Source organism: Diorhabda sublineata, chromosome 5, assembly GCF_026230105.1.
Source record: "Diorhabda sublineata isolate icDioSubl1.1 chromosome 5, icDioSubl1.1, whole genome shotgun sequence".
Lineage (NCBI taxonomy): Eukaryota > Metazoa > Arthropoda > Insecta > Coleoptera > Chrysomelidae > Diorhabda > Diorhabda sublineata.
The window spans coordinates 19,352,378-19,377,342 of record NC_079478.1 but is presented as its reverse complement, the minus strand read 5'-3'; the positions used below and the strand labels follow the sequence as shown (position 1 = coordinate 19,377,342).

The following is a 24,965-nucleotide window of genomic DNA, read 5'->3' as shown; positions in this document are numbered from 1 at the left end:
AAATATTTACTTTGAATTTCAGTAATCACATTGTCGCGCATCACTATTGCCACATTTCTTATATTATTTTTATATTGTACTTAATCCTTTTGAAATTGCCCAAACTATCAGAGAATTTTTAGCTGAGGCAGTGCTATAGAATGGTTTTGAATATTTATTGTTATTTAAAATTGAAATTAGGTACTAGCTATTCTAAATTCGCATTTTAACATGAATTAATAGAAAAATAAATAGTATACATTTTCAATTTAATACAACTCGCAACGTCGACGCGCACATCGTGAAACCAATGAGACTATAACGCATGCGTTTAGATGTTTAGAGTGGTGGATAAAATTATTATCAGTTCCTTCTTGCAATGAAAATTTTGTCGTTAGTATTAGGGCAATACGTGAAATTTTTCCCTTTTTTATTGCCAACGTTATTTTATTTAAACTACAATTTAATCCTTTGTTTTAAATAAATGTATAGACAATCGTAATTCCGGATAAATGAATTGAAAGCTGCGGGGTCCTAGATAAGTGTTCGAACAAACACAAATTCAGGAAAGTTCGATGGAAAAAATGTCTTGCTCAAGTATTGTTTAAAATGTTTTAAGGTAGGTAGGCATATAGTAATTTTCCTTACTACTATTTTAAGCTTAGTTGGAAATCGATTTAATGTTTTGTGCGTATTCTAACTATGTGCCTTTAGCTATAGTGTTAACAAAATTTATTATCTAACTTGATATTATTTGGGAAAAACTTATTTTTTTTATATAACAATTACAAGATTTTTAAAAAGATACAAGATTGGTACAAAGTCTTGGCATAAGTAATCCTTGTATCAAAAATAACACAAAATTTATGGATAGTCGCCAGTTCAAATACTGAACTTATAAAGATAAAATTATAGGTATTTGAAACAGGCCTAATAAAATATTCTCGATTGAAATTTTCCAGATTCACATTCATGTGGTTATGTAGGTAGTATAATTTTTTGTAATGAACATATAAGAAGGTATTCATTACTTTTCCATAAAGCTTACATATTATAATTGAAAGCAATGAAATTAATTTGGGTATTTTAATTTTTAATACATTAAATTTGATTTTAACCCATTTCTACATGATCCTCTGGAACTGAATATATATTGTACCTAACTATTTTAATTTCATTTCCTGAGATGCATATTGAAAATGATACGCATTAATACCTAATGTTTGTTAATTTCATATTTTCTCACATTTCTTTCTTAGAAAATTGTTTTAAACTAGCTCTGGTTGTGTATTCATGAATTTAGACATAAATTAACTATTCCACAACTACTATACAATAAAACATTTCTCCAATGGAATTTGTGATACTCAAATTTAACTATACCGTATTCTTCAGAATTCGGATGACCTGTTAATCAAAGTACCTATTGTAAAAAGTAAACAAACAGTAATTATTCCCAGGGATGTCAATTTATGGATGGTATCAACTAGTATATACCAAAGAATAATGTTAACAATTTTTTGTACAGATGAAAAATGGTTTTAGAGTTTTGATGTTTTGAATTATTCAAATGGCAATTCAGTTTAGATAATAAACTATTTTATTGAATATATAGGTAGATCTACAATTCAACTTCTGTGCCTCTTATAGTGGAAGTTCTAACTAAACAAAAGACTTCATATAAATTATGTTCAATCAATAAGTGAAATTATTAAATCTATATTTCGGTTGCACAGTTGTAATTTAAGGAAAAAATGAAGAGATTACATTTAAAGTGGTAATAAAAAAAACATAATTTGTTGGAATGTAGTTGTTGACATTGGAATCAGGAAAATATAATAGTTGAGAATATATAATGGAGAGAACTGCACTGAAAAAAAGAAATTAATGAAGACAAATGTGTTCTCAGAGTATGTAAGAAATGAAATTGACTGACTATCCAATTCTCAGTATATTTTCAAATTTACAATGAATAAATTGTTTTATTGAGCAATTTATCAATTGTAGGATTGATGATATACTCCGGCATGATGCTTTTGTACTTGATAGGTAATGAATTCGTAAAACAAACTTTTATAGCAAAAAAGGAGAATGGAAATATTTGGTTCAGTAATAATAGATTAATTAAATGTTCAAAGTGAAGCATTGATTTTAGTAACAATATACAGGATGACTATTCATCCTACAAAGATATCAAGTTCAGTACTAGATACATTCCACATATTGCTTGTGTTGTTATAGGAGAAGGAATTAAAAATGGAAAATATTTGGTATAGCAATATATTCTATTTTTATGTATGGGATATTAATAAAACCATCTTACTAATTCAAAACTTAATACTGTCATAAAAGTTCTAGGGCTTTTATTGGTCTTGTCATAAGAATAAAAAAAGGTTTGGACTGGTCAAAACCCTGTGTATTAAAGAATAAATAGCCATATCATAGATGTATAAGTACCTATTTGACAGTTAGAAATTTAGTTTTAATTCTAAGAATTTCTTCCTGATAAATTTTAGCAAAAATTCTATTTTAGGTGTTTCCATATAGTAAGGAAGTCCAAGTTGTGCATTTTTACAGTTTAATTTAGTTGCAACTTTCAAGGTGCAGTGTGCAATTTATTGTGAATTCTAGTGTCTTATGGAAAAATTGAAGGAGTGCGTAAATGCAGAAAAAATCGGTCATTAAACAGTTAATAGGAAGACATTAATAGTCAATTATTTTGAATCATATATAGACAACATTTATGTAAAAGTGTTGATACACAGTAGAATTAGCTAGTTGTAGGCTTGGTTTTGAGAAATCTACGATTTACAGAGTTATTGAAGATCATGTGTTTAGTAAAGAATTTTCGATAGTAGATAAAGTTCTTGTCAAGGTTTGAGGTGATAAAAATTACCCTGAACTGAGTTGAACCACACTATGGAAACTTTAAAAAAAATTTTGCTGGAAAAAATCATTCTATTTTAATAGAAAGAAACGATATTGTTGAATGGAGAAGAACCTAAGGACTATAAAAAAATGAGAAATCAATGAAGAAATAAGGGACTACACCAAATAAATTTTGATTAAGAAGGAACTATTACAAATAGAAGACAGGCTTTTTTGCATAAATTGTCTACTAAATCCACCAATACGAAAGGGGTGCAGACTGGTAATAGTACATATTGATAGTTCAAATGGTTTTGTTAAAGGTGGTTTATTTATTTTTGAATCTACTTGTTCCAGTGACTACATTGAAGGCATGAATGCTGATTTTTTTAAGGAATAGTTTGAAAGGTAGATCTTCTTTTTTAGAATTGTATAGTAGTAATGGATAACGCAGAATAGGCTAAATTTAAAGAATATTAAGTTTTATCCCGTTTCTGTGAAAAAGGAACTGTTTTCTCTGTATTCCCTTCATAAAGAGAAAATTAAAAAATACGAAACTGATGAAATGCAGAAAATTGTGGATAAACGGTGATTAGATCTCCACCATATCATTACGAACTAAATCCAATTGAACTAGTATGGTTACAGATAAAGGAAAAAGTTGCAAGAAAAATAATTCTTTTAAACTGAGTGATGTTAATCAGTAGTTTTTGGAAACTGTGAAGCCTGAAAACTAGGCAAAAGCAGTTAATCATATGAAAGAGAAATAAGAGAAAATGTGGACGTTGGACAATATTACTGTTGAAATGATGGAGTCACTCATTGTGAATATCGATTGCAACCATTCATTATCTGATTCCCATTCTTATTTGGATTCAGAAGTAGGTTTACTGATACTGGCGAGTTTTTATATTATATATATTTGCTATGAGCGTGAGCTTGTTTAAAAATCAAAGTTTAAACTCTCGTACATCTATAACTAGTATAACACAATGTTTTTAACATATCTGTTTGGAAGTTATAAGCAGGTTAATTGGGTAAACACATAAGTGAATATGTATTTGTAAATCAGTTTTAGTAATTGACATCGCATGGTATTTTATGAAAATATGTACATTATTTAATGATTAAATCAACTTCAATTACATATTTTAAATATTTTTAACCTGATATTAATAACATGTATAATTAATGTGAAACCCAACTCCTCAATCTTTTGCTATGGTTTACTTCGTTAAGAAAACACCTAGGAATTTATTCTCAAACTGAACGTAAGTCTTCTTCAACACACATGTTTGGTTAGCGGTTGTGGAAACGTTGCTGATGGATGATTAAGACGTGCCAGGTTGGGAATTGTTCAACTTTGAAGTGAATAATGTGGTGCTGCTGCACGTTTTGGGCGGGCTCACTCCCAAAGGAATCTGTTGGAATAATAATGGGTAGTTCAAATGAATCAACGATAGAACTACAGAAAATAGTTTAAATTAAACGTTTGGGAAAATTGAAGACGCGAAATTAAGATGACGAATGGACACATATACGGTGTAGTAGTTCAAAAAAAGGACATATACATCAAAATATAAGGATAAAAATGTAGTAGTTCAAATAGACCATATATATAAGTGAAAAGAAAAAGACAAAAAGAACTTAAAAAATCAGTTGTAGTAGTTCATATAAACTAATCGTAACTGCTAGAAAGCAAAAAAGTCAAGAACTGAAAAATTCGATGGAAATAGTTCAAATAGACCAATCAGAATAGCTCGGAAGCAGAAAAAGGTCAAGATTTTAAAGAAAAATTGAAAATTTAATTGTAGTCGTTCAAATACACCAATCAGAATAGCTTGGAACTAGAGAAAGGTCAAGATTCTAAAGAAAAATTGAAAATCTAATTGTAGTAGTTCAAATAGAGCAGTCATAATAGATTGGAAGCAGAAAATGGTCAAGATTTTAAAGAAAAATTGAAAATATATTTGTAGTAGTTCAAATAGACCAATCAGAATAGCTTGGAACTAAAAAAAGGTCAAGATTTTAAAGAAAAATTGAAAATCTAATTGTAGTAGTTCAAATAGACCAATCAGAATAGTTTGGAAACAGAAAAAGGGCAAGATTATAAGGCAAAATTAAAAAACATGATTTGAATTTTTTATTCACCTCTCCAGTTATATTGTAGTTTCCCCAATGATGGAAGAACATTTTCCAAAGCTTGGATTTAATAAAGATTTCACTATTTCCAAAATTTGCTGCAAGCTCCAATATATTGGGTTTTGTACATTATCCAAATATTTCTGTACTGATTGTGACGCAGTCTATATAGGGCACACACAGTATTTAAAAAATAGTCTAAAAGGTCATCAATACGATAAAAAAATAAAACTGCTCCCCTGTAATTCTAAAGCATAATACCTTGTAATGAACAAACGGATTTGAATGGTGAGGATTTATCCGAGTCGACTGGACCTGATTAAATTTACAAAGCTAAAAAATAGCAAAAATCTGTTCCAAGACTTGTATGCTATTTTGGTGATCATAAGTACATTTCCTTTGGAAATCATGGTTACACGTTTTCTATTTAAAAATGGATTGGAATTTCTAAAATTCAATCACAATAACTATTTTTCCAAATAAATCTATCTTTAAATTCCTTTAATTTAATATAATCTTCTCTATTTCAGTAATTAATATAAATTGGATATATTCAAGAATTTGAAACAATGGTTTCAACAAGGCAAATGACAATAGGGAACAATGGAGCTGGTGAAAGTAACCAGTCCACTAGTGAAGGACCTGCAAAATTTACCAGAAACAGCACAAGTACGACAACTACACTTGCTGGTTGCAGTAGTTCTATGCAATACAGCAGAGTTCCTTCATCACCTGTGCAATCAACATACCTTCTTGATTTACCTCAAGAAATTATAGAAAAAATATTTAGTTACTTAAGATTTAAGAATATCTGCCAATTAAGATTGGTAAGTAAATATTTTCATTTGTGAGTTGGATGATTTAGCTCCTCGTTTCTGGTTTTTCTTCCATAGCTCCTAGGTTTTGTAAAGAAATTTAACATTAAATTCAAAAACTAGCAACTAAGGAACTTTATAGACAGTAATAAATATTTTTATATCTTCTGTTGTGGAAAATAGATCTTCAGTTATATGAGGTAAATGTATATTTTGATATATATGAAGTACACTTAAAAAAGTAACCTCTTGTATTATTCTTTATATATGTTGATATTTTTAAAAATACCAAGAAAAATATAAAAGCAATTATAATATTTCTTCTTCTCTTTTCCTTATATCTTTTCAAGTCTTCAGGATTCCTTGTTCTCTCTTCCACTGTCTTTTGCCATTTGCCTCAGTTCCTCTAAAGATTTTCCTCTTTTTTTCTTATTTTTGTTTCCAGTCTTTTATTTAATTTATTAATTTTTCTCATAACCTACCCTATAATTTATTAATATTTTCCATTTATTAAGTTATATCCATACCATTTCAGCAGTTTTCTATTTATTTTGTATATTATTGGCTAATTTTTTCCCTTTTCTAATGTTTTTTTGTTTTTCATCTTGTCCAGCTTAGTATATTTCTATTCATTTCATATGAATTTTTGTAGATTTATGATATTATTCATGTAAACTATCTCTGCATTTCACTATCGGTAAAAGTTTTTGTCTACCTCATAATCCATTCTTTAAATTTCAAAATAATCATATTGTCAAGCGAAGGTCAAAAAGGAGTCTCACAAACCAAAAATAATAGCCTCTCTTATTTGTTTATGTAACAAGTTGAAATTTGCAAGTGGCAGCTAATTTGTTTATTATTCTTCAACTGTAAATTATTACTTCGGTGTTTATGATTGTAGTTTAGTCCCAATTAGCAATTTGAGACGTAAGAACAGGCTATGATTTATATTTTTTGGACCAAGATAACTTTTGGTGAAGTTCGTATAAAAATTAGAACTATCAGTTGAAACTAGTGCATTAATCGTGTCATTAGTTTAGGCAAAAGTAACCGTATCATTGCCGCCGAATTAAAAATATACGACGTACCATGGCCTACAACTTGAAAAAATATGGATCAGCAGGAGTTTTGGCGATACAAAACGTTCAAGGCGGCCTCGAAAAACCAAAACCGCTGAAGACAACCATGAAAGAGATTGAGAGAAACTGACAGTTTTAGAACTGTGGCAGTAAATATTTGAAAATAAAATTAAGGTGTTGCAGTCGGCCAAGAGTGGGAGAGATTAATCAAAGTTTGATGTTTTTCGATCTAAGACAAGAGTGGTTGAGAGCAGGTCAAAGGAAGAACAGATGTTAGATCCATTGGTAATTGTTTGGGAATGTTTTGGGAGGACCACTGGAGATTTGGTGAAAATTGAAAAGATTTTGATGAAAGAAGGCTATAAAAAATTTAGTCATTCTGGCCAATGACTGATTGGCAGAAAATTTATCTTCCAACATGATAACGATCCCAAGCATTCCTTGAAGTTGTGCAAAAAGTATTTGAAAATAATTGTAAAGGAAGAATGTACTAAAAGTAATGGTTTGGCCATAAAAAATGCCGACCTCAACCCGAATAAGTTTTTGTGGAACAAATTGTTACAGAGAATGCCAAAATTGTACACCGAAATAATATAAACAAAAGGTGGTTACATCGGTGGATCAAAAATTCAAATGTGTAACAGTTGCAGATTGTGGTATTATTATAACTATATTATCTATATACCTTTTTTCTTTAAAAAATTATTATCAAAATCGATCGCATTGTTTTTATTTGTAGTGTTTCACGTAAACTACAAGATGGGAATCTAACAAAAGCTGATGAAGAAAAACTAAACACCTTTGAAAGAAAAATGATAAGAAAGAATATGGGCCAAAAAAGTTGAGTGACTGACAATATACAATCCTTATGAACGCTGAAATTAGAAAAATCTTAAATGAGAGATTATCACCAGATTTATAAAATTGCAGCGAATTTGATGGCTAGGACACATAAAACAGTTGAAAAATAGCAGCATGGAAACCGGCCCAAAGGAAGACCAAAAAGCGAATGGGAAAGTCAAGTAACAAGTAATTTGAACAAAATGGGAGTCTGTGGACCCAGGACAGGAAAAAATGAAGAAAAATAGAAAAAAAAATGTAGAAAAAAAGCCAAAACATGCAATGAATTTAAAAAAGAAACTGGTTAGAACGTAGATTGACTCACCACAATAAATTAGTCAAAGAGTTCTTAATTGAGTGGTTACTATTCCTATTGGAATGTACAACCAAATATTTGTAAAGTATTTGTCTCAACATTTTTTTATGTTTTTCATTCTTTATCATGACACCGGTATGATTTGTGTTTTAACTTTACCTATTTCTGAATACCATAAGCTCATTATTTCCAAATTTCCTTATTAGAATTGGTTATGAAGACTCCTTTTTATAGAACCTATGACTTTAAATATACTTATCCACAGTAATGGGCTGTCTCCCTCCTTAATTTCTCTGTCCATAATTTTGAACTTTATTATTGTTGTAGGTATCGTCCAAAACTGTTATTTTCCCATAGAGTTTCCCTTTTTTATGTATTAGGCTAGTCCACCTTTTCTTGTGATCTTTTTTTTCTCATGATTCTTTCACAATGTTTCACATCTAGTCTATATCTCTTTTAGCAACTTGATAATTCTGTCTTTTCCTCTTTTGATGTTCCATATGGCTTCTTCCACCACTTCTGTCATTATTTCTTGTTTTTACTTTTCCTTTCCTTTGTATTTCCATTTTCAGTACTTTTTTGGACATTTTTCTATATAGTAGCTTATCCACCTGTCTAGTACGAGAGTTGTTACTTAAAGTAGACAAATAAAAACAAATATTTATAATTGGAAATTGCTTTATTGTTATTCGAAATATTCTCCATTATGATTAATACACTTTTACATGCGTGTGAACCAATTGTCGAACCATTTTTTCTATCCAAATTGAGGAAACTCCAAAACATGTGATTTGAATGCTTCAACTGCTTCTTCAGACGTTAAAAAACAAGTAAGAGCTTCAATTCGATGACTTGACTGTTCCAAAACATCTTTGTTTAAATTGATGTTTGAGAGCTCGTACTGTCATGGTGGAGAATGATTCGTCTTCTGCGATTGATTTCCCTGATTTTTTCGAACACTTGCTCTAATAGAACGGTGGCAACATGTCCAGTTATTCCGAAAAAGCAAGCGACCATTTGCTTCGTGCGTGGACAACTTTTCTTTAATTTGGCTCCTCTTGAAAGACCCATACAGTCGATTGTTATTTCGGGTTCATACTCATAGATCCATTCATACTCATAGATCCATGATTCGTCGCCTGTTAAGTCTAACAGACGTCTTTTGAAGCACCGTGATTGAATTTTTTCAGCATTCCTTGACCAAGATGAATGTTTCAAGTATCTGTAAACAACTCAAATAGCAATAGCAAGCTGATTTTCAACAGTATAAACGTGTTATAGAAATGTTCCCCTACTTGTGAAACAAGTAGACAAAATAGTATTGTCTTTAACATATTTCTGTGAGTTCTTTAACATATTCTAACCATATTTCTTGAACTTATAAAACGCTGTCTTTCATCATCTACAGTTGCAAGAACAAAACGACCTGTTTTTAACAATTTGGAAACCTAATAAACTCTCGAGTTTACAAAGTTCAAATATCAATCAAATATTGGTATATTGTGGATGAGAAGTACTAATTTGTATAAAATTATATCAACTTATAATATTACCAAGTAATATGTATATTTAATATACATTTTTTTCTTACAGGTGTGCCGTACTATAAACCGCATATGCGAACAAATTCTTAATTCTCACTTTTTACGTCTACAAAATCAAATGCTTCAAAGGTTTCAAGAAATCAAAGCCAAAATGCCTCGAAGGGAGTCCGCTAGACGTAGTCATCATCTTGCCTGTGAAAGTGACATCATAGAAACTTTACATATGCGTTTGACTCTTTTACAAATGTCTTTCGGAAAGCATATTGAAAGAAAACATTGTTGCTTTTTTCCAGGAGATATTTTAGATGAAGTGAACGACATTTTACATTATATTAAAGTTACTCCCAAATTAGACCTGCCTTATAAAGTTACTGACGAAATGTTTGATTTGTCCACAATGGCCATGGAGTACTTTAAAGAAAAAATAGAACCAAATTTGCCAGAAATTGCTTATTTTAGTTCTGATTTTTTGAGTTTTCCGGGAAGGTTCACTAGTAAGTCTTAAATTTTTCAATATACATTGTTTCATCAATGTCAAAGATAAAAAAAAACGTTTATTCCATTCATAGGTTCTACTAGTTACTAAGATATACAGAGAAATTTCAGTTAGGATCTATGTTTCAAAAATTAATCTCAGCTCTTTGATAGTATTTTATTATTTAATTTCCGATAAATATTTACGGTTGTACTTTACTTCCAAAATTGTTACTGGATACTATTTTTAGTTATGCCGAACTCGACCTGTGCACAATCTTTTCCATTTTTCATGAGATTACTTGGGAAGTAAATATCGTTTCAATTGCAAATTCAATCTTTCATTCTTCATCAGATTGTAGATTGCTTTGGGAATCGTAGTGGCTTCACAGCCACTGCACCTATATCTAGAAGATATTTTATATAAGACTCTACATCTCATTGTTTTGCTACCTTCAATATGTGTGGACTCCTCCCAAAGTATGCTATTTTTCTGGGGTTTTTGTGTTCCATTTCCCAAGGAGTTAGTACTACTTCTTGAAGGTAATGAAACCTTTTGATGAAATAGGCAGGATATTTGTAGAGTAGATGCTCTGCTGTTTCCTTGGTTTGCTTCTCCTGTCAGTAACATTCATCTTTTCTTTCAGTAAGTTTTTCTGGTTTTCTGCACTTTTAGTTAGCCGGGAAAGTGAGTCTTTAAAATTATCTCTAAACTTTCTTCCTCGTTTGGTTTTTGAAGGAGTCCAACCCTGTTTTAGTAGGTTTTTGCTAAGACTTTTCGGAGACGTCGTGCCGAGGCTTGCTTATGTTTTCCCTCGCAAAACTGTCTCCAAGTACTTATCTTGGATTTCCTGAATTCTTTGGCATAGTTTGCAAGGGGTGTTTTGTAGTTCACCCAATCGCCAGTATTCCCTGTGTCACACAAAAACCAAGCCCACGCCACAGGTTGGAACCTTAACCTTTACATTTAACGTCTCCTTTAACCGCCTTTCGCGGCTATTCTTCTTTTTTTGTTTCTTCTTGCTTCTCTACCTGTGCATGCAGACAGCAAAATGTATCATTTAGCAAATTCAGCCGGACTTTGCAGTGAAGATAGATTTTGAAAAATGTATTCTTTTGAAATAAGTGTCTGTATGCTTAACTTGAACTTATCATGTTCTAACTTGTCGTTTCTTGATTACTATCGATAGTATTCGATAGTCCCAATAGTTTATCGATAGTATCGATAGTCAAAAAATATCGATAGTACTATCGATAGTTTCGTATCCCTACCTGTGTGGTTGAACCATTTTCTTATGTCAGTTTTCAAGTTGCTCAGTTCTAAGTTCCCCTTTGTACTAGGGAAGTAAATTTAATATTTTCTGGAACTGGCATTAAAAAAATATTTTCATTGAAACTAATTTAATTCACTTCACATGCTAAAGTTTGCGACAGTCTCATCAAAAGTTATGTTTGTTATTACAATTTCAACATTTTTAAAAAGATGTAGTGCCTGTTCAAGTTGAGTTACCTTTTGTGAACTATTCAATGAATATATGAAAAAATAAACTGTAATCGTTCAAATCAACTGCGCCAATAAACTCGGGTAACACTCAAATCCGTTGGCAGCAACAGATCACCATCAATACTGGTCTTGAAAATATTCTGGTGTCAGGTGGAAGCAATTTGATTGAGTTTAATACAGTAAAGACCCAGGCTGGCACTGCAGCTCTGGATTTTGTTTTGTCTGGACGTAAATCATCATCATCGCAAATTCGTTTGTTGGGTGTTGAGGTTGGAAGCAATATGTCCTGGTATAGTCACGTAGTCGATTTAGCCAAGGTAGCTTGACAAAAATTTGAAGGCCTCTTCAAGACCAAAAAGCTATATACTCCGCAACAGCTTCTAATCCTCTACAAGGCCCAGATTCGTCCATCTTTGGAATTTTGCTCGAACATTTGAAGCTCAACTGGCAAGCATACAACATAGATGCTCTACTTAATACAGAAATGAGGAATTCGACTTATAGGCGATCTACAGATGACCAGAAACTTGAAAGCTTAAAACAAAGAAGTTGTGAGCAGTCTGATCGTTCTAGTACACGCAGTGGTGTCGATTGACCGTACCGTTCAACTTGACAGTTGCTTCATCCGACCACAAAATACTAGAACTGTGGATCATCCTGACTGTATCCGAGGAGACGCGGACGGTAAACTCGATAATGCGTACGTTTCAGTATTCGTCGTAAAGAACGATCGAATATTTTAAGCTCTCCCGATAACTGCACTGTAGATTGGTACGGCTGCTCAACTAACGCCAGCGCCACTGTTTACATATTTTCGTTAGTTGTTACAGATACCGGACGTTCAGGACGCGGCGCGTTGGCAACAGAGTCCGTTTTTAAGAATTTCTAGTACGTCTTCCACACTGTTGAACGATTTGGTAGTTCGGCGAGTTCAGAAATTGTTGCTGAAAATTGTCAATATCAAATATTATTTTGGTGAAAACCACAATAAGGTTGAAACTTCACATTTTAACCTGTTTTAAAATCAATTTCCAATTAAACGAGACCGAGTATTAATAAAAGATGATTCTGTCCAATAAAAAAAAATATTAGATATATTTTCATTGCTATAAAAATATGTTGGCTGACAAAGTCTTGGAGTCCTTCCAAAACTCCCATGGAAAAATTAATTGGTTCTTTTACTGTTGATATAGATTGAATTGCTAAATCTAATTTGTTTTTAGATTCTTCTTCTCTTTTGGCGGAAACATCTAAAGATAGTGGCCATGCATCTACTGATGAAATAGAAAGCGGAGAAGATATGGTTGAGACAATTCCACAGTCTAATATGGTACTACGTAAACGTATTAGAAAAATTAAACAAGGTATGAAGCGTTACAATAGTCAACTTAGTTTGTTGCGACAGGATCTGAGGTCATGTAAAAAGAAAACATCTGATCAACAAAAACAGATATCGGAGCAACAGAAACAGCTTGCTGATCAACAGAAACAAACTCTTGAATACGCTACTCGTTTGGATGACTATGATAAGAAAAATGAAGAAATCTCTCGTAAGTTCAGTAAGTATTATGAAAACTTAATGTGTATGTCCATTATTTATGGATTTGTCCTGGTAATAAATGTGAGTATTGTGGGTTTGTGGCAATAAAATACCAAAGTATACTCTTTTTAATGTATTCCAAGCTTTTGAATAATTATGTATTCATCATTGGGAACGTTTTAGTTGTGGGATTGTAGCAAATAAAACACTTCTTTTTAATGTGTATTCTGAGTTTTTGAATTCTTATGTATTTATCATCAGAGAATATTATGGTCAAAATACAATGTAAAAATATGTATATCAATATTAAAAATTAATTATATTAATTAATAATTGTGGTGTTTTAAAATATTCTCTTTGAAAAATATCAAAATTCAAATTGACATAAATATGGAACTTGTTGATTCCTGTTGCTATTTGAATTGTCGCTATGAATTGAATCTTCTTTAGGTTAGGTCATGAAAGACAGTAAATTTTTATAGGTTTGATTAGGTTAGGTTATGAATGAAGTTACATTTTTTAGGTTAGGTAAGATTATTTAATTACTGATGACATTAAATTTGTTTTATGAGGAAAAAATTATAATGTAGAAAAATTTAGTTGGTCATCTTATATCAAATAAAACAACAATAACAACTTATCGAATAAAAAAACTATAATAAATGTTCGAAGTGGGCACTCGTTGGTTTCTAGATAAACAACGAGTTGATAATACATTTGTTAGAATTTGCTATTTGAATTGTGTCAGTAAACTTTTATAGGTTTGATTAGGTTGGGTGGTTCATGGTACTATTCATAAAAAGCTGTTAAACATATACCTAGTCTTGGAAGTCTGCATGCTTCCATTCCATAAATGTGCCTATACCAATTGAATTTTTTTTCTTTATTTTTCTTATTATATGTTCTTGTTTGATAATTTGTTTTATCCCTTTATTCCTACGTTTGTCTCACTTGATTTCAATACTATTCTCCTTAGGTGTTTCATCTCATTTGGGATCATATTGGCTTTATCTTTCTTTCCCATCGTTATTGTGTTATCTTCAGTTCCACTTCCTTGTCTATATCTCTGTGTTTAAAGGTGGTTTTGTTTAGTGTGTGGTATAATCATTTTTATTTGTTATTCCTGCTTCTATCTTTCCGCTTTCTCTAGTTAATCTTTCCAGTATCTTCGCATTTTATTTCATTTATACTTTCATCCAATTTATGATGATCACTTTAGTTTTAAAGGGAATAATTTTCACATTTCCTATTTCATTAGATCATTTATAAACTACTTTCTGCATCTTATTTTTGGTACTATATTATATGTTATATGAATTCAATTTATATAGGAAATTTATAATATCACAATCTTCGTTTAATTCATTCCCTGTGATGAATACATAGTTGTTCGGATAAGTTGGAACGCATATGAAAAAGAAAAAAGAAACTGTGGCATTTTTTATCACGTGACTAATACCTTAACCACAATATTCATATGTATCCAATCAAAATTTCTATCAACTCATTAGAAATAAGCGTTATGATATCAGCATCTTTAGTAAAAGTCTTTTGATAAAAATATGGATATATTGGATGAATAAGTTACAAAATCCAAAATTAATATTATTACTGGAGAGATGATTTTTTACAGGATGACTTCATATAAGTAGGCGCATACTTATGTAGTTCACAAAAATAACATATTTAGCCTATCCTCTTAACTGAATCAAAATTACACTTTATAAAATGATTTATATTAGGAGCGTTAGTAACTTCACAATTGTATAACGTTGATAGCAGAATATTTGACTGAGACTGAGTTCATTCAATTCAGAATCTGAACTGTCTTCACCACTATTTATTATCATTGGTTCAATACGAAATTTCGTTCTCGGTTAAACCAGTCTTTAATTATTTTTTCGGTTTGTCTTATCACAATTATCTCAATTATTTGCACTACAGTTTTCCAATGCCTCTTTCCGATGTAATCTAGACCCTTTCAACACCTTTCATCATGTTTTGCAATGCACCCAAATAAGTTCAATGGCATTAAATTCGCAGTGGTACTGTGGTAGCCTCAAACTATATTGAAACAATTCATCAATGATATATACATTTTCTTTTCGGTTCATTTTAGCAGTTCAGGTCTTGAAAGGTTTTCATTGAACTCATAATTATTGGCTTCCAACTAAGTAATAATTCCATATTTTTTTGACAAAGTAAAAGGTTACTTTTCTGCAAGTTGCATTATCCATTACTTTTAACGACTGTTCTTCTAAATGGGGAATTGACTGTGTCGCTTTGAAAATATTTCACCATTCACTTCACCGTGGTCATCTGACAACTATGAATTAGAGAAACAAACTAAACTCGCATTTTCTATGAATCCTTTCTTTTGATGCTCAGCGTGAACAATAATAAAACGTTCACCCTTGTAAGCTCCTGGTTTACTTACCCTTTTAACATAATTGTCCTGCCAAGAACTTGATTTGTTTCCTTTGGCATATATCCATGTTTTATCTACAAACATAATTTATCTTGAAAATATATCACGATTTTCTCTATATTTTTGAAGAAAACATGTTTGGCTAGTATTATTTGTTCGGTTCTATTAAAAATCTTCTATTGTTTTTCTTTTTAAATTCAAATCCCAGTTGTATTAATAACACCGATACATAGGTACATCTAATAGAAAAAAATTCCTCATTTTTCAGTTCATATGGTTTTGACAGTAATATGTTTTTCTAAAAAATAAAAAGTTTAAAACTACCCAATCTGTATTCAAATTTCAATACTTAACCAGCTAACATTTTATTATTAAATTTTTGTACCAGTGTAGACATGAATTATTACTCCATAAAAGTAAAATCAAATCAGAACCTCTATGATCAAACTTTTAAATTAAATAATTTAAGATTAAATTAAATAATTCCCTAAAAAACACAGTGAATAAAGCTTAAGTCAAATTCAACTTTTAGTAGGATCAGGTTATTATTTATGTTACTTCAATTATATAATTTTCTCTTATAGGTTCTTAATATGAATGGGAGTTATGAAGAAAAGGTGATCAAAATCCATGGTGATTCTAAAATAATTAATTTACAATTAGTTGTATTTTAATTCTTCTATAAATCTAAACATCGGTAATTGAAAAACGTTACAATTTGTGTATTAATTTATAATTTTTCTTATAGGTACATTGCTTCAAGAATTGAATAAATGCAAAACGGAGTTGCAATATTGGCGATGTAGATCTCCAACTACTCCGCCATTTTGTAATAATTGTGGCAATGCTATTGGTCCACAACCAGAAGAAATTCAAGCTTTAATGAATCAAGGGGTGAATCCGGAGGGATTAGGTGAGATTTTGAACAGCAACTCTTATATTAAACTTGTTAATACATTTCAAATACAATTTTGAACAAAAAAAAATTAAAGAACTGCATTTCATCTCAGTACTATCCTACCATAACAAGGTTATGGCCTACAGTAAATGACAGAACTTATAATTACTCTACAAAAATTATTTACAACAAAATTAAAATTTTTATATTTTATTTCTAGTAATCTTCTAAAAGTAGATATGTAATTGAGCTTCTCTATCAGAGTTGCTTTTGGCATCTATAGCTCGCCTTTCAGTTCCCGAGTATAATGCATGCCGTCAAATAGCGAAAATGTTACCACAGATGTTCTCACCATAATCGGGTTACAAACGTAGATAAGGAACCTATAATTAAAATTGTTCAGAGTTGTACTTGATACAACAAGCCAAGATAATTTCAGTAAAATTAAATACAGAGATGAATTTGTTGCTTCAAAGTTTTGCAACTTAAAATTTACAGTAAAAGTTACATATAGCACTTTTTGATAAAAGTTACTCATAGAACTAAAAAATCTTTGGCAAAAAAGTTGTTTTATTTTTTTTTGTTGCCATTATATAGATAAAATACAGTGAATAGTTTATAACTGTAAAATCATGACGTAACATTCCTTTTTCGTTTTCTTGTCCAACCTTGCTTTGCAATTATATTATGCAAGTATAGTCTGAGTATTTGTCAAACATTGTCTGTGGTATAGCATCTCTTTTTGGAAATTGCTGGACTACAAAGTCGATTAAAAACAGTTGAAATCACTTTTTGAGCTTCTCTTTTAAACTAAAAGCAAAGTCATAATATAAACTATGGGCAGATCAGTGGACAGGCTTGTGCAAATTGCTGGTTGGGGATAGTGCGCCTGATATGAAAGGTTCAGTAGAATAAATTTCCAATGCTGATGAACCTGCGTTGTTTCACAAACTGACACCAAACAAAAATTTGAAATACAAGTCAGAAAAGTGTATTGGAAAGAAATTATTAAAGTAAAGAATCTTCTCAAATTTTCGAGAAGAAATAAGAAAATGGGATTCTGAGCTTCAGAGAAAAGACTTTGGTTCTAGTAGATAATTGTCCTGTTAGAAAGAGAAGCTACTGTATATTTAAAAAAAATATATATATCAAATAGAAGAGAAAATAAATTAATTATTTAATTATTATTAATTAATTATAATTAATATATATCATTAAAATTAACTTCAAGATTAACGGTTAGGTGATCTACCACAGCAATCTTGGATATCAGATAAATAAAATAATTTTGTGATTTCTCTAACACAAGATCAGTGTTAAGAGTTGAAATAAATCAGGGTTGATGTAATTTTGATCAAATTGTCAGACTTTTATCTTATATCAGGTTCAAATTTTAGAAGAAAAAAAAAACAAAATTCTCAGATTTATTCGTCTTATGTGACGTGACAGCCAATAGCAAAGCATTTTAGATTCAATCGTGATTTTTCGGTGAATTTTATATTTGAACGCTGACAAAAAGTCTTGATGATATATAAAAATATGTTGCAAACTTTTTTAAAAACTGCTTGAGTTGTAAATTATGAACTTTCATATATGTTAATATTTTAGGTATAGAAGTAATATCTGACTCAGGTAATTTGGAACATCCAGAATGCTCTAAAGCTATTGATGAAGATCTAAAAGCCACTGAGAAGAAATATGTAACTATAGACCAGCCAAGTACGTCAGTAGATACGCTTCCTTCTAAAACAAAGAGAAAGGTAGATGAAGAAATTGAGGAACAGCCAATAAAGAAAACGCGAAGGTTTTCAAAGATACGTAGTAAACGCAGTGCAAAGGTTTAAAAATATTTTATAATATTAACGTTCATTTGAGGGCATACCGTTTTAACAGAATATGCTTCATAATCGTAGTTGATGTGTAGCAGACCAGTTATGATACTAAAAAATAGACTAGAGAGTTTGAGAAGTTAGGGCAAGTCAACGATTCTAGCTTAAAGGACGTAAGAAATAATGAGGGTACTGAATATGGATTAAAATCAAAATTTTATATTATATATATACAGGGTCGGAAACAATAGTCGGAACACTGAATTTGTGGCTAAATTATGACTACGAAAAATTGTAAAACTGTATTAATAAATTAGAATCATCTATCGAACATTTTTTATGAAAATGAATCGTTTTACTCCTTAAATCCTGAAACCCTAATTATGGACACTAATACTAGCAAATTCACTTGTGTTACATGCAGAAAGTCGATATGCTTGCAGTATTTCTACAAATGCTGCTGAAATGGTTGCTAGAGCGACTAAAAAAATTGTACATTTCATGCAGTGCACGATTTGTGATTTGCATTTCTGCAATAAAATTTTTTGTTTAATTATCTTTGTTCATATTTATATTTCTCAGAATTTATAAAATAAACTTTTCTCATTGTATTTTTTGCGTCAATAATGGCGGTAGAGAACTTTAATTTTTTCTATCCTTAGAAATTAATTGATCTATGTAGATAGATATCTCTTAGATTTCCAATCAGAGTAGGTATCCAAAGTAAGGGTTGAAATAAAAGTTCTTATATAATAAAATAAGAAAAGTTTTTTTCACAAAATCTCTGAAATATTAACATGAACAGTTGTAACAGAATAGAATATTGGATTGCAAAGGTGCAAAACTTTTTCATGGAATCGAGGCTCTCTCACAATTTGCTAAATTTATTTTTGGTTTCCATAAGAATCTGTGGGCTCTCACTTTCTACTAACTGCCTAGCTAATGTTTTAACAAAACTATAGAGGCTTGTGTTATTTCCAGAACATGAAGTGTATATTATGTAGAAGTTTATACTGCAGATGTCAAACAGTTTATAAAAAATTGCCATAGGCCAATACCTTGTTCGACGATCACATGTATATTTGAACATTTTTCGTCCATTGCATCCACACCACCTTTGGCGGAATTGTAGTACTCTATTATTTCGGGTTTTCTGGTATCTGCAAATTGGTGTTTCATGGTGTATTGTTGACAAAAGAGACTTTTCCTTTTTTAGGGATGTACAATATCAGTGTGTTATACGGCTTTTATTAGGTAGGAATTCTGCAGGTTAACAAAGATTAACTTATTTTTAAACAGATGGTCTGCTAACTTGATTGATGAAAACCAGTTGTCCTTTGTTATATTTCTATTGGAATTCGAAGGTTTAGCTACTCTGATAACTGATTGCATTGGCTTGTCTAATTTTCCTTTGTCATGGGCTAGACCTTCAATATTGGTATATCTTTCTGCATAAGTATTTACATTGTACAAATATTCCGTATCTGTAAAAGCTATATTTTTTATGTCATATTCTCTGGCTTGGAGGGAATATACATGTTTAATTGGCATCTACCTCTAAATTCCATCAGCATCTCGCCGATGCAGGCAGAGGCACCAAGAGAATACATTTTTTACATTTTTTAAAGTTATGTGAAGAAACTTACTAATAGTGGTGGTATGATTCGTTTACTTTCTCTGTTCTCTATCTTCTGAATTGTCGAACCGCAGAGCTCTTAATAAATTTGAAAATCATTCTTTTGACATCACTGCTTCAAATATAAACCTTCCTGTTCCATCTGTGACGAATATGCTACTGATTTCTTCATTGTGGGATTTCAAAATTTATATATATAGAAGCAAGTCTAAGGAATCCAGTAGTTCAATGACATTCGCATGAGGCGGCTTCTTGTAACCAACAATCATCACTTTCACTTAGTTCCAAATTTAATAAAACAATTGAAACAAACGATTTTCAAATTTAATTGTGTTAAGCCCGTACTAAACGATGCGTCCAATGCTTACAACATTATACGCTGGTATGGTGTGACGAATGTTTTGATTTCAACGTTGGCATTGGAACGTTAGCAATGAAAAGTCGGTTTTTTTGATCCGCGTCAAAGAAGTATTCAACATTGGAACGAACTTGGAACCAATACTAGTGGTAGAATTATACACACTTCTTGCAATCTTGCGCATAAATGCTACGTTATTTTAAAAGAATTTATATCAGTTGTATGCTGTTCATCACTTTTTTACAACGTTTTCATTTCTTTAGGTAAGTTCAGATGAAGTTTCAGACTGCGTCCACTGTTTAAATCAACGATGGAAGGTGAATGTTGGACGCATCGTGTAGTACCGGCTTTATTCGAATGTACATTCTCACAATGACAAATGGGAAATAAATGTGATTTTACATAAACGTTAAAATGAATAAAAAATTTTCGGCATACAAGTTGGGAAACTGAATGGCAATCTATAATAATAGTATATAAATTTGATAATGTCTTTATTGGTCACTTTCCATCATAATGATCAACTTTTTATTGTATTATACGAGTAGTTTCAAGTATTAACAAACTCGATTGTACGATATAAATTCTGAAAGAACCATAAATGAAGTAGTTTTGTTTTGGTATCATCAACACTTAATAAAATGTTCATGAGATTTTGAGATTTCCTGATCTCATGCTACAAAAATTAATAAACTTCCCTTTGGGATACTGTGGTAATAATTATATTTAAATGTCATTGAAAAATCGATCGAAAAAAGACCTTATTGAAAAAAACGAAGGGAAATTCCTTAATTGACAAAGACATGAAACATAGTACTTACCTTGTATTATTTAATTCAGAAATAACATGTGTAGTCAAAAAAAGTATAAATAGAAGGTGAGAAAATTTTATTTGAGATTTTTCCGTCATAATTAAGCCACAAATTCGGTGTTTCCCCCATTTTCCCAGATCTGGTATATGTGCCCATAATTATGAAAGTGATCTAAGTTGTATATTTCTTTTCGCGGTATTTAAAACTATTTTTACATTATGCGACATTTAATGTATAGTTTTTTCGGCTTAAATTTATAGAAATTAATTATAAATATGAAAAATTTTGTGTAAATTTCACACGAAAATGTTTTTAAGCTTGAATTGACCTAGACCGTTTTCAAAATTAACTAAACGTCCTATAAATGACTTGAAGCAATGAAGAACTATGAGTTTTGTTTGAAACAATAACTAATAAGATAATTCATGTATATTTATTATTTTTAAAACGTGATCCATTTGTATCTTTTCGAAATTTTAAGATTCTTAAAATGTTCATAAAAAACTGGAGGGATATATGGTAGTAAAGATAATATCTTTCTGTTTTCTTCCGTTACTGGTCTAGTGGTGGTGTATAATAGAAGTAATTTAATATTTTCTTACATTTGTGGTCTTTCTCTTTTAGGTGAGAGATCCAACTCGTGGAATTTGGAATTATTTAAAGAAGTTTATAGAACGTTTTATAAGGTTCATTTTCCAGAATCTCACCCATTGAATTTGCAGACAAGAGACAGATTCGACTGCAGTATTTTTTACTCTTGTTATAGATTCTTCTAGAAATTTCGTTTAAATAAAATCCGGCTGCGAAATTCGTTTTATCGAAAATGTATTTCTTCTTCTACACTTTTCTATCAATTCATAATAATGCTCAGGTTTGTAGTAGTTAATTTTTTTTTATTTTCATTTCTATAAAACCCAAATCACAGTTATTCGGCAGAAAGGAATGACCCGATACCAAAAATTTGTGGTCTACCATTTCATTATTATTATTTGATGACTGAGGAATTTTCCTCCCTGCTAATGCTACTTTTTATTATGTGTATTTGAGTTGTCAATATGCGCTAAAATGCATGAATCTACTTCCTGTGCACCCCTTGAAGCTGTAATTTAATCGCATAAATACATCTTGACATTGTCGTCATGGAAATTATGGAAACCCAAGTTGTAAACGTACATATTTCGCTTATTAACGAAATAGTTTCTTTTGCTTTTTTCTGGTCTTCTGCAAGACAGTTCTTCGGCATTTTGTAAAATTGCATACTGATTTTTCCTTTCAGTAAATTACATACTGATTTTTCCTTTCAGTAAATTACATTTTTGGCATGTGTATTTTCGAGGAGCATGGAAATTTGAATTAAATTCAGTATTTAATAGTTTCCTGTAAATCCATCGAGGCATCTTTCCACGAAGATCAGTTCCAGTTGTTTCAGTATTCAGAGCACGAGTTAACCGCCGTACAGAAATTTTATAGGTGACTAAAAAATTTTCCGCAAACCGACACTTCTGACTTATTATTATTGACAGAAAATATTTTTAACTGCATTTTCTTATGTCTTTCTCACAGATATAGATTCTGGGTTATAAAATCTTTTAGTTTCCAAAAATTATCAAAATTAGATTTTATTTCATTATATTCTACGCGATCTGAACATTTTTTTGAACAAAAGTATTCACAAGTTTTGATTTTTTTTTGTTGTGTATTCTTCGCCATTATTTCTTTTAATTTTCTAATACTTTGTGCGTAACTATCCTCATTTCTTGTCCGTTTTCTTTTCTTATATTTTTCTATCTACACCATTTGTATTGTTTTACCTTGCACCATATCTGGGATTTCTAAATTTACAGTGAAGTCTTGTTACGATTCATCTGAAGATGGTAGATAATTGTCTTATTCTTTTTATACATATTCCTATAAAAAGTACGTTGTCATTAACTTAACTAAACCCCTATCTGTTGACAGTGGTCAAATATATAAATATTTTCCACTAATAATTAGTTCCGAAGAGCACAACTGAATTATATTGTTAGATAAATCGGAATTAATTGTCGTTTTTCTATTATTTGATTGTTTTTTATCGGCTTATCATCATCAAAGAGGGTGTCGCGCCAAATTTTTGACTTGGACCACTTTCATAATTAATACTAAATAACGTTGAACAATTACAATCACTATTTGAAGGTTAATTTTTGACATTATTGTAAAAACTCCATTGAATCAGTTTAAAATAATGTGTGGTGTGAAATAATTGATAAACTCAGTTTTTTTAAGTTTTGACTGAGACCATTTCCATAATTATGGGCACACATATACGCATACACTATAAATCAAAAGAGTTGTAAATAACACTTGAATTTATTGTAGGAATTATCACTTTTTGGAATATCCCATGTTCATAAATTACCTTATCAATGAATATAGAAAGTACTATCAAGCTTGGTTCATACTGATATCTTGAACTCACACACATTAAAAAGCAAATTTTATTCACATTATTTCTATTTTCAATACGCAATATTATATGAAAAATTTATGCAGTTCATCTAATTCTATTATTATCTGTTGATATTAATTTAGTAGAAAACTATCTTGAAGCTGCTTCCTTTTAATGATATTTTTATATTTGTATAGTAATTAATAATTGAACCGCCTATTGGAAGATGGAAATAAATCCAAAAATTAATTTTGGAGATAACTGAAAAAACTTACTAATGTAAATGTGTTGGATTTATTTCCATCTTCCAAATTATCTTATACTATATCGTCCCAAGCCAAAACCATGAATGTTCAAAACTATAATTTCGAGATAATGACTTTTAGTTTGTAATGACAGGGAAAAATATGATTTTTGTGCGATTTTAAATATTTTCTGCCATAAGTATAATTCGTACTGACCAATTTAAGCAGCCTAACAAAATTTTGGATATGTTTATTTATTTTTTTTTTTGGAAAAACATACCCTTGTGTTTATGCCATTGAAATATTTTAAACAAATGTTCGCTGAACACAATAATTAAAGTCGTTAAGTTTTCACAAACTCAAACAAGGATTTAAACTGTAACAGTCAGCTAATTAAAAGTAAAAAAAACATTTTGTAACCTGAAAATAAAAACTGAAATGAAATGAAATAGGTAGCTGATCATTGTTGGACATGTTTAATGTAACTTTTCTTTGACGTCCTTTTTGGAACAATTTACTTCCTTAAAATCTTCATCTATGTAATAGGGTCCTTGCATACTTTTTTTTATACCTTAATTACGTTTAGTATATCGTTCTTAATCACACACTATTTCTTAATTTTTTTTAAACAGTATATTATTTTATGAAAAAAATTGAATAAATTTAAATGCCTAAATGAATCGCCAAAACACATTTGATATTACATGATTGAGTGTGACGTAAAAAGAAAGTAAACAGACTTAAGTGAGGTTAGAAGTAAATACAGTTTAAACAGAGTAGTTGGGATTCTTTTCAAAAAACACTCGCATCGTTGTGAGTATTTTGTAGAATACAAGATGTATTGTACAATCACTAGTATAAAAACAATAAATAAAGTTTTCGTGCAAGTCCCTCGGGAGGACAAGCAACGAAAACAATGGTTTGAAGCTATAAGAAGGGATTATGCAATTATTATATTTGTGAAGACCATTTCAATGTTAGTTTTATCTATGGGTATTAAAAAAATGTTAACTTATTGCTATTTTTACTGTAGTTTGAAACAGATTTTCAAAATTGTATGATGTGGAACCTAAAAACAATGCAAAATAATTTTATTTTAATAGTTATTCATTTAATGTTTGTCATGTCAATTGGCCTTTTAATTGCCATAAACAAACAGTTTAAAATCCTAGCAAGAAAGGATTTTAATATTGCAATTTATATGAAAAACCATTAAAATTAAAAAGT

The 24,965-nt window shown here is 30.4% G+C and overlaps 1 protein-coding gene across 2 annotated transcripts; it reads left to right on the top strand.

Annotated features, from left to right (window-relative positions):
• Positions 1–306: 306 nt before the first annotated feature.
• Positions 307–24,965, top strand: LOC130443972 (F-box only protein 28). Of its 2 annotated transcripts, none has more exons than XM_056778903.1 (7): positions 307–598; positions 5,520–5,816; positions 9,633–10,077; positions 12,785–13,120; positions 16,278–16,442; positions 18,036–18,265; positions 21,687–24,965. In XM_056778903.1, exons 2-7 carry the CDS (start codon positions 5,559–5,561, stop codon positions 21,774–21,776), a joined length of 1,524 nt encoding a protein of 507 aa, XP_056634881.1. In that variant the 5' UTR covers positions 307–598; positions 5,520–5,558; the 3' UTR covers positions 21,777–24,965. The 2 variants fall into 2 exon arrangements, with proteins under 2 accessions (XP_056634881.1, XP_056634882.1); XM_056778904.1 differs by having other exon boundaries at positions 313–598; positions 12,785–13,111.